At 47.5% G+C, this 11,339-nt stretch overlaps 1 protein-coding gene across 1 annotated transcript in view; it reads left to right on the top strand.

The window, feature by feature from the left end:
* The window catches only part of exoc6 (exocyst complex component 6), a 28,679-nt gene extending 17,597 nt beyond the window's left edge, over positions 1–11,082 (top strand). The window contains exons 20-23 of the mRNA XM_080516682.1: positions 3,225–3,366; positions 3,452–3,525; positions 7,651–7,763; positions 9,133–11,082. Of these exons, the coding sequence (XP_080372808.1) occupies positions 3,225–3,366; positions 3,452–3,525; positions 7,651–7,763; positions 9,133–9,259 (456 nt within the window). The 3' untranslated portion in view covers positions 9,260–11,082. The remainder of the gene's footprint in view (positions 1–3,224; positions 3,367–3,451; positions 3,526–7,650; positions 7,764–9,132) is intronic.
* The last annotated feature ends 257 nt before the right edge of the window (positions 11,083–11,339 follow it).

Genomic DNA, 11,339 nt, shown 5'->3' with positions numbered 1-11,339 from the left:
TCCTGTCGCCCAGTCGTCCTGTGTCCAGTCGTCCTGCGTCCAGTCGTCCTGCGTCCAGTCGTCCTGTTGTCCAGTTGTCCTGTCGTCCTGTGTCCAGTCGTCCTGCGTCCAGTCGTCCTGTCGCCCAGTCGTCCTGTCGCCCAGTCGTCCTGTCATCCAGTCGTCCTGTCTTCCTGTTGTCCAGTCGTCCTGTCGCCCAGTCGTCCAGTCGTCCTATCGTCCTGTTGTCCAGTCGTCCTGCGTCCAGTCGTCCTGTTGTCCAGTCATCCAGTCGTCCTGCGTCCAGTCGTCCTGTTGTCCAGTCGTCCTGCGTCCAGTCGTCCAGTCGTCCTGTTGTCCAGTCGTCCTACGTCCAGTCGTCCTGTCGCCCAGTCGTCCTGCGTCCAGTCGTCCCGTCCAGCCCGTCTCCTGTCCCTCTAGCGACACCTCCTGGCCTGACCTGTCGCCGCTTTTTGTTTTTTTTCTGTCCCCTCCTGCCTTCATTTGCCTTTTCAAGCATGCAGAGTTCTCGATGACTTTACCTCCTCCTGTCCATTTATTGGTGCCACCTTTCTTTTCCTGTCCTCCCTCTGTCCCCCCTCCTTCCATTTTTGCTTGATTTGGGGGTTCTCTGTCCAGAATAACAACAACGACCATGCGTCGATGTCGGTGAGTACCTCTGCCTGGACGCTGCTGCAGCTCTGCTCCGCATGCTTGTGTGTGGCTGCAGACGGAAGTCATGGAGGCTCCGTGTTTCCTCTGTTGCATTTCCATCATTCAGACAAAGAGAAGCAGGAGTTCAATAACGAGTCCTCGTTACGCTTTCATCTCAAAGCTTTTCATTTCATTGCGACGTGAGAAAGACGGAGTCAGAGGACATCATGCAGTCCCTGTTTCTGTTGGCGAATGTCTGAAGAGGGAATTCGACCTTAAAGTCCCGGTGAAATGTAAAAACGAAACGATAGTTGGGGTTCTACTTGCAAGGTTCCTCCGACTCTGCCCCACCACTGTTGTCGCATAACAAAGTTATTTGAATTTTGAATCTCCAGCCGACGAAATCGGGGGAATCCTTCTCCTTTGTGGGCCATTGTGGGCGGAGCCTATGTGTGACGTCACGAGTTGTGCAGATCTCGATCTGTTGTGTTTATATCGGCTTGTTTCCCTCTTAAATATCCAAGTTTTAACAGTGTTCTGAAGTTATAGTTGACGTTCTATGAGCCTTGACGAAAGATTGATCCTGGAAGAGACCGAGAGAGGAGGAAAGGAGCACGGGCGGCTAGCGGGAGCGGCTAGCGGTTAGCGGGAGCCGCTAGCTCGGGCGGCTAGTAGACGATCAAGTAATACCTGGACTCGTCTTCAGTGATTCAGTCTTCTAGCTCTTGGACGTGTTGGATCCAGGAAGCCGGTCGTTCTGCCGAAAGTCAGGAGCCTCAAAGCCTCAAAGGTGAAAACTGGCGGCTGCTGAGGCGAGGAGACGAGGACGAATGGAGGACAAAGCGTCTTCTGCTTCCTCAAACATGTTCCACGATGATGAAATATGGTTCAATTCAGCCTCTTCGTGGTCAAAACTCTGATCCTCCATAATGTAAACACAACTTGGGCGTGTGCACAACTCGTGATGTCACTCTATTATTGTCAGAAGCTCCGCCCAGCAGAGGAAATAGCGCCGTTTATCGGCTATTTTCGCTCAGATTGCCGTGTTTTAACATTTTACCCTTCAGCCAGTTAGCAGGAAAACGTTCTAGAAGAGACACCAGAGTGTTTTGGAGGTGGAACCTTCATTTCACTGGGACTTTAATTCAACCTGTGATGTCATAATGACTCATTCGTTCTACATTCAAACCAGTGTTTTGTAATAACGAGCCAGTAGCTAAACAAAAACAATCATCATGACGAGAGCGTGACCTGCTAACGCTTCTTCGATGAACCATGTGTTGCGTCACTTTCAAAATATTAGTGTTTTGATTTAAAATGTTAAGACACTGTTATGACATTATGGACTATATTATATTTAAAATAGCTTAAATTACTACGTAACTTACCATTAATTAAAAAAAAATGTACATTATTGATGACTGCAAAGGATTTGAGTGACTCCTCTTTAAGTCAAACTGAATCTTTAGCTCATTTTCAAAGAAATTATCTATTTCACCTGCTCAAGGCTTCATATTGACAAACTGTTGATCGGGACCAATTTTGAATGTTTATAGTAAAACTTTACTTTAGAGGGAAGAATAAACGTCATTTTATTCCACAGTCTTGCCTCTAAAAAAGTTCTCTAAATGGAAAAAAGTGTCAATCTCCCTGAAGATGTAAAATATTCCACCTGCGACACATTTTTTGCACCTTTGAGAAAATAATAAACTTTATATTTAAATAGGCTTTAATAGGATTTGTTTGCTCTAATTGTACGTTCGTATCTTTGTGTGGTGAGAAACGAGTCCGTTTATGTCATTATGGTCAAAATACCGTCAAAATAAAATCACCAAATTGGATTATTACCACGGTGACTGTCAAAATAAAAGTTCCACCTTGTCAGTGACTTGTTAAGAGACACAGGACAGCGTAACGTCTCCGCTGGTCACGTGGCGTCCCCACGGCCCGGGTGGAGGCTGGAGGGTGGATGTTTATCCTGGTGGCTGGAGGAGAGACAGGAAGTGGTTAAAGGTGGCGTCCTGCTGTGGGTCAACCAGCTGACGACCTCACTAGCTTAACCTAGCGGTCCTCAGGGACCAGTGTCCTCGCGGCTCCAGCAGGACGCCGCCTCCTCCTCCTGCCCAGTCTCTGCATGCGTCTCCTTGAGAATGGGTGGTGTTGACGTCCGCTCGGCGTCCTGCTCAGTGTTTCTCCACCCGAGGAGGGAAACACTGACGGTGTCGTGTGTCCAGTGTTGCTGCGTGTGTCTCCTCATGGACCTCATGTCTCTGCATGAACCCGGTTCGCTTCCTGCCAAAAAAAGTACTTGCTCGCCTTGCCTTCACACTCCCCTGACGTAGCGCGAGGTCCCACGGTGCAGCCGGGGGGTCCGTCCACACCCTGGGTCCTGGTTCGGCCTCCGAAGTGAAGACGCCGCTGAACGTTGGACTCCCACGTCCACTGTCTCGTTGGACTCCTTCCACTCCTCCGTCCCCAACACGCAAATCATTTTCTTCTTCATGTCCTCCTCCCTCCTCTGGACCTCCCCGTCTCCCCGTGTCCTGCCGTCTCCCTCTCGTCCATGGCCCTCTGTCTGTCTCTCTCCGCAGGGCAAAGTGGCCCAGACTGCATGCATGTCGGCCTGCAAGCATCTGTCCACGTCCCTCATGCAGATGCTTCTGGACACGGAGCTCAAGCAGATCAGCATGGGGGCCGTCCAGCAGTTCAACCTGGACGTCATCCAGTGTGAACGTGAGTGTCCGTCCCCCCGTCCCCCTTTACAACGAGCCCCGTGTGAGGTCCCTGTCAACAAGCGTCGCTTTGTCTTCTGTCCCAGTGTTTGCCAGCTCAGAGCCCGTCCCCGGTTTCCAAGGAGACACGCTGCAGCTGGCCTTCATCGACCTGCGACAGGTGAGGACACACCTGCTGCCTCCAGTCCAACACTTCCTGTACCAACACTTCCTGTACAGAGTCCAACACTTCCTGTACCCAGAGTCCAACACTTCCTGTACACCGAGTCCAACACTTCCTGTACCCAGAGTCCAACACTTCCTGTACACTGAGTCCAACACTTCCTGTACCCAGAGTCCAACACTTCCTGTACCCAGAGTCCAACACTTCCTGTACACTGAGTCCAACACTTCCTGTACCCAGAGTCCAACACTTCCTGTACCCAGAGTCCAACACTTCCTGGACCCTGAGTCCAACACTTCCTGTACACCGAGTCCAACACTTCCTGGACCCTGAGTCCAACACTTCCTGTACCCAGAGTCCAACACTTCCTGTACACTGAGTCCAACACTTCCTGTACACTGAGTCCAACACTTCCTGTACCCAGAGTCCAACACTTCCTGTACCCAGAGTCCAACACTTCCTGGACCCTGAGTCCAACACTTCCTGTACCCAGAGTCCAACACTTCCTGGACCCTGAGTCCAACACTTCCTGTACACCGAGTCCAACACTTCCTGTACCCAGAGTCCAACACTTCCTGTACACCGAGTCCAACACTTCCTGTACACCGAGTCCAACACTTCCTGTACACTGAGTCCAACACTTCCTGTACAGAGTCCAACACTTCCTGTACCCAGAGTCCAACACTTCCTGTACCCAGAGTCCAACACTTCCTGTACCCAGAGTCCAACACTTCCTGTACCCAGAGTCCAACACTTCCTGTACACCGAGTCCAACACTTCCTGTACACCGAGTCCAACACTTCCTGTACACCGAGTCCAACACTTCCTGTACCCTGAGTCCAACACTTCCTGTACCCTGAGTCCAACACTTCCTGTACCCTGAGTCCAACACTTCCTGTACCCAGAGTCCAACACTTCCTGTACACCGAGTCCAACACTTCCTGTACCCTGAGTCCAACACTTCCTGTTTGAAAAGTACAGTAACCTGATGATACCAAGTGTCTCCTGATGGAAAACCACAAGAAATTATGCAAATCAGTCAGTGTCCTTTTCAACTTTGAGGCATTTTACTCACCTGCACATGAACACTCCTAATCCCCAACACACACACACACACACACACACACACACACACACACACACACACACACAGGTATGTGAAGTGCTGACCGGTTAATCTGAGCCCGAGGACGAGGCTCAGCTCAACACCTGATGGATCCTGTCAGCGAAGCGACAGCAGAACTTTACAACAACACAACTCAAACTGTGACTCACAACCTGGGAAACTGAAAAACTCCTGATTTACAGGAGAATTAGATTTTCTTCAGGTAACTACGGCGATTCATTACTTGTGTTTTACACAAAATCGATGTGTGATTGATGCAAATCAGCAGATCTTTTAAATCAGAAAGACTTCAATCAAATAAAATTTTGGACAGAGCACCGGGTTGGATTGTTATTATGGTGACTGTCAAAATAAAACTCCCAAGTTGGCTTGTTATTATGGTGACTGTCAAAATAAAACTCCCAAGTTGGATTGTTATTACCGTGACTGTCAAAATAAAACTACCAAGCTGGATTGTTATTATGGTGACTGTTAAAAAAAAACAGCGGTGGCGCCATTATCCACTGGGAGCAGCTTAGTTCAGTGTCTTGCTCAGGGGCACTTGGGCAGGTGGGATGAGAATAGATCCTGCAACGTTCCGATTGGCCGCTGGGCCAACTGAGCCACATTAGCATCTTAGCGTGTTAGCATCAAAGCCACAGTGAGGGTGTAGATTGAGCCCTACTGGTTTATTGTGATTTCTAATTATATACACTGGTTTAATCTTTTTTATTGTTGTATTGATGTTTTAACTTCCTGATTCTGTGCTGAACAACGCGACCAAGCATTTTCTTTCTGAGATCAAAAAAAGTGATTCTGTTGTATTCCAGCGGTTCCTGCTGGATTATCTTGGTTTGTATTGAGTTCTGCTGGGTTTTATTGGAGCTGAATCTCGGTATCGTAGGAGTGAAGTTACAAACGGCTCTTAGAGATGGACTGAGCCTTGACGGACGTCCTCGTCCTGGAAAACCGGTTGTGGGAATCAGTATATTGGAAGGTCCAGATTCCAGCCGGCCTCCATTAGCCGCCTGAACAAAGAGCCGTGACGAATGACTGAACGCGTGTTTCCATGGACGACTGGACTCGCCGCCACAATAAGAGAGCAACTCAGCCACCAAGTCGGCAGCAAGTGGCTTTTTTTTGCTTGTTTTTCTGTAAATAACTTTTAATGTGGGTTTTGAGCTCAAGGCACCAAACTGGACCGACAAGTAAAGTACCAACACACACCTGAAGGAACGGAATTTAAAGTATTTCTATTGGGGGAAAAAGGCACGACTATCAGAAGTTTGTTAAAAAAAAAAAAAAACAACCCAAAAAACATTTATATTGATATATTTTGGAACATTTAATTTTGCACCAGAAAATATCACAAAAATTGGTTTTGCGTTGAGATCGTAGGAACTTTCACGACTAATTCCGAAGCCTTTCGCCAAAAACATACACTTTTTCAAAAGTGATGCTGGACGCCACAGTTGGCCGCTCCCAAAACACAAAAGCGGAGCGTTTTCCACCGGTGAACATGGCCTGACAGTTCTCACCATATTCACAAGCTACCGTATTTTCCGCACTATAGAGCACCTGAATTTAAATGTCACCTGCAAAATGTAACAAAAAACATATATATAAGCCACAGTTGACGATGAGCTGCAGGCGTCCGCGTTGTGATGGCAGGAATTTCACTGCAGGAACACGAGGATTGATCATATTTTCATTAATTCTTGCAAATCTGTGTTTCATGGTGCTGGAGGCTGTGTGGTGCCTCGTGCTCCTGCTGCGAAGCCGCAAACAGGCAGACACGTAACCACCAAGTGTTTTATCTCTGTCGATTGAGTATTTTATGGGTTATTTGCTGATTGTGACTCTGAGAATGAAGATTCCTCAGCCACGGAGTCCAGCGCTCTGGTTTACGTGATGCACCTGAACGCATCTTTGACGTCGGCCAGCTCCTGGTGCTCCTGACGGGAAGCAACAAGACGAGCTCACCGGGAGCACAAATGTCACTTTTACGGCCAGTTTTAGAGAAGCAGAGGCTAAAAAACAGCGGGAATCTACGTGAGGAAGTAGAATCTGGCGGCACGAAGCCCGTTAATCCGGAAGAATCCATAAATTAGCCGCGTCGTGTTATGATGAAGCGTTGGCGTAAAAGTCGCGGCTTGTCGTCCGGAAAATACATAAAAATACATAAAAACGTACCTGTGATTGATTTCATGTGTCCATGTTGGATATTGAACAATCTAAAAATAAAAAATCAAGAAGCATCAAAAGTCAACTGACGGCTCCACGTGTGATTGTAATAAAAAAAGATACAATAAATAACAATAATATAAACTTAGCGAGAAGAAGCATGAGCTTTGTTTGAGAGAGAGAATGTTGTCATGTTACGTCAATGTAGAAAACATATCGGTGTGGAAAGTGAACTAAAGTAGAAGCTGTGGGGGGGGGGGGGGGGGGGGTTGGGGGTTCCCTTCCTGTTCATCCTGAGCCCCAGGTGAGAAGAATAGTGTTGCTAAGCCTGAATAATGCTATTATCACTAAGCTGCTCTTTCAGCGTGAACAAACACCCAGATGTTTCCCCCTGTGACATTAGCATACACTCTGTGTGAGGGGAGGGGGGGGGGGGGGGGGGGGGTCATTATCAGGTTGACCAGAGGTCGTGGGGGGGGGTAGCAAGAAAGACGGACCAAATCTGAAGCTGCATGAATAAACCTCTGCTTCTGCCGTCCCCACGGCAACAAACCGCTGGTGGAACTTTTTGAAAACTCACGGAATCCATCTCCGTGGAAATGGGGGGGGACACACAACTTTTTGAAAACGCTCGGGCTTGGTCTCCATGGAGACGGTGGGAATGGTGCCACTGCTCAGACGCTCCACAGTAACTAGTAGTTCTGCACATGCTCAGTAGAGACCGGCAGAGCAAAGCTTCCTCCGAGGTGGCGTGACTCCGTCCTTGTTCTCCTGGACTTGGTGCTTTTATTTTGACGGTCACCATAATGTGTGTGTGTATGTGTGTTTGACAGCTGCTGGACCTGTTCATGGTGTGGGACTGGTCCACCTACCTGGCAGACTACGGCCAGCCCACCTCCAAGTACCTGAGGGTGAACCCTGCCACCGCCCTGGCCCTGCTGGAGAAGTGAGTACTGCACTGCACAACACAAGTTATCCTGAAGTTACCTGGGTAAGTTAAACCCAGGGTTTATCCTGAAGTTACCTGGGTCAGATTAACCCAGAGTTAATCCTGAAGTTACCTGGGTAAATTAAGCCCAGAGTTAATCCTGAGGTTACCTGGGTAAGTTAAACCCAGAGTTAATCCTAAAGTTACCTGGATAAGATAAACCCAGGGTTAATCCTGAAGTTACCTGGGTAAGTTAAACCCAGAGTTAATCCTGAAGTTACTTGGGTAAGTTAAACCCAGAGTTAATCCTGAAGTTACCTGGGTAAGTTAAACCCAGAGTTAATCCTGAAGTTACCTGGGTAAATTAAGCCCAGAGTTAATCCTGAAGTTACCTGGGTAAGTTAAACCCAGAGTTAATCCTGAAGTTACCTGGATAAGTTAATCCAGGCCCCAGGTTTGTTTCAGGAGCAGCATCACTAATAAAAACTCATTCAGGCTCACTGGAGTTTTGATGAACATCTGATTTCATGTGTTCATGAAATTAATCATGTGTTCACACTGTAACTCTCCTTGTCTTTCTTTGTCTTCACTGCCCTCGGCTCTTCTTCTGCCCCTGCTAACTGCCCCTGCTATCTGCCCCTGCTCAGAGTCTACCGGGGGTAGGTGCAGCAGCTTTACTGCTTCTTCTGATCTTGTTCTCCACCTTCATTCTCTCCATCCACCTTCTCTGCACCTTTCATTCTCTCTAGTTTTCACTGAAACTCTTCCTGTTCCTGCAAAAAGCCTCATTGAAACCTAACGAGTCGTTTTTACAGTCGTTTTACACTCGTTGTTTTCAGACGCTAAGCTAGGCCTGAGCGTCTGAAGGTTGATTCGTCCTCCGTAAGAACAAGAAGAAAGTTCGGCACCGCGTGTCGGCGGGCGGAGTTACGTAACGTGTAGCCACCAGCTAATGCTAAACATGTAGCCACCAGCCAATGCTAACATGTAGCCACCAGCCAATACTAAACATGTAGCCACCAGCCAATGCTAAATGTGTAGCCACCAGCTCATGCTAAACGTGTAGCCACCAGGTCATGCTAAACTTGTAGCCACCAGCTAATGCTGACAAGTAGCTGCCAGCTAATGCTAACATGTAGCTATTGCTAACATGTAGCCAACAGCAAATGCTGACAAGTAGCCACCAGCTAATGCCAACATGTAGCTAAATGCTAACATGTAGCTATTGCTAACATGTAAGCTAATGCTAACAGGTTCAGTGCCTGGATGTGTAGCAGGTTTTGTGTTTTGTGTAAAGTGATCAATGTTTGTTATTTTGTCTGCTCTGATCAAACGACAAACCAAAGTGTGTGTGTGTGTGTGTGTGTGTGTGTGTGTGTGTGTGCAGGATGAAGGACACCACCAAGAAGAACAACATCTTCTCTCAGTTCAGGAAGAACGACCGGGACAAACAGAAGCTGATAGAGACGGTGGTCAAACAGCTGAGGAGCCTGGTCAACGGCATGTCCTCATAAACACACACACACACACACACACACACACACACACACACACACACACACACACACACACACACACACACACACATAAAGGCATGAAGGAAACGGACTCCCAGTAAACGTAGAAGTCATATCTCTTACTGTTATATACGACTGAATACTCATGTAAATAACACGCACACACACACACACACACACACACACACACACACACAGTTTACTGGACTCTTAACAGGAATAAACAGTAAAGTGTCTGTAAAGTATTTTTAACTGCTACGATAAGACAAACTATGTTTTGTATGTGTGAGAATAAGAATAAGGAGCTGCAGCAGCTGAAGTATGGCAGCAGCGTGTCAGAGGACACACACACACACACACACACACACACACACACACACACACACACAGAGTCAGTACACGTCGGTTGACTGCTGCTGGAATCACGAAGGAAGAAATCAGAATCTTTGTTTCGGGTTCTTCTTTAACTCCACGTTCAGGGATTCAGTGAAATATTGCAGAATTGAAAAAAAACCCCACCTGCTGTGGAGAATTGATTGTTTCTACATTTATGATTCTTTCGAGTCTTAAAAAAAATTTAAAAACACAATTAAATGTTAATTTTATAACATGAAAATCTGTTAAAAAAGTGTAAGACTGACGAAAACAGCAGCAGCTTTCGCAGCCCTGACGTTTCTTCCTGATCACATGATCCCTTTGATGTTTTCATCCACTCACTTTGACAACTGTAACAATATATCGGAAGAATATTGTTTCAACTTTTTTTTTTTTTTTGGCATAAATCTGTTGATCAACCTCAGTCCTGATCAAAACGACCAAATAATTGAATTTTTTTTTGAAAACATTAACCATTTAAATGCCAATTTAGAAAATAAAAGCACTGATATAGGGGGAAAAATCCAGACAAAATGACCCGTTTTCAATATAAAATGTGATCGAAGATCGGAATTTTTTTACATTATTATTTTACACGTGAGCAGTCATCAGACACCAGCAGGGCGGCGCCGTCTCCAGTTCAGAGATGAAAGCGCGTTGCCCTGATACTGCAGCTGCTGTTGCCCACTGATGGACGGATGAAGGGATGAACGGATGAACGGATGATGTCTTGAAAGACTGATGTTCATGAGAAGAAGTGACGTTTTAGTTGGAACTCTGGAGGATTTGTTCGCCGCGTGTCGTTTAGGCTAGAACTGGTTCAGACCGGCTGACGGCGAGCTGGGAGGAGTTCCACTGGAACCCCGGCCGTCCCGAGGCGGACGTCTGGAACCGGTTCTACCGGTTCTACCAAACACTGCATCCAGACCAGGATCGGGGTTTGAGCTCTGAACGCTTCAAATCAGACGGCTGGACCCGGTCCGGATCAGGAATCGGTTCAGATCGGGACTCGGTTCTGATGGGCCCCTCCCCTCCCGGTGTGGGTCCTCCCCTCAGTGTGGCCCCTCCCTTCCCGATGTAGCTCCTCCCCTCAGTGTGGCCCCTCCCATCTCAGTATGGCTCCACCCCTCCGGTGTGGCCCCTCCTCCCCTCAGTGTAGCTCCTCCCCTCAGTGTGGCTCCTCCCCCTCTCCGGGCTCTGTCGGTTCCTTCTCGGTTCTTCTTGTTCCTCAGGATGAAATGAAGCTTTAGATTTCGGAATCCAGGAAGCAATAAACGGGTTCTTTCCTCCTGCATGTTCCCCAACGTTCTCCGACGTTCCCCGTCGCTGCTCTTCATCCAGGTTTTGCACTGAAAATGTCCCGCGGAGTTTTCTGTTCCCTGATTGGCCTCTTTTAGAACGTTCTTGTAAATGCCACTGTACATATGCATATTTTGTAAAGTAAGAATTCCTGCAGTCGGATCATCAGACTGTAACTCAAACAATAAAAGTAACTATGGAATTACTGGACGGTTGAGAAGATTTGTGTTTCAAGGACCTGCGTCTCTTAATGTCCCCGGCTGGACCTAGGAACTAGAGAACCCTCTGACCGATAGAACCCTCAGACCTACAGAACCCTCTGACCTAGAGGCACTAGAGAACCCTCAGACCTACAGAACCCTCTGACCTAGAGGCACTAGAGAACCCTCAGACCTAGAGAACC

This window comes from Blennius ocellaris, assembly GCF_963422515.1.
Source record: "Blennius ocellaris genome assembly, chromosome: 21".
Taxonomy (NCBI): Eukaryota; Metazoa; Chordata; class Actinopteri; order Blenniiformes; family Blenniidae; genus Blennius; species Blennius ocellaris.
This window is presented reverse-complemented; position numbering and strand designations above follow the sequence as displayed.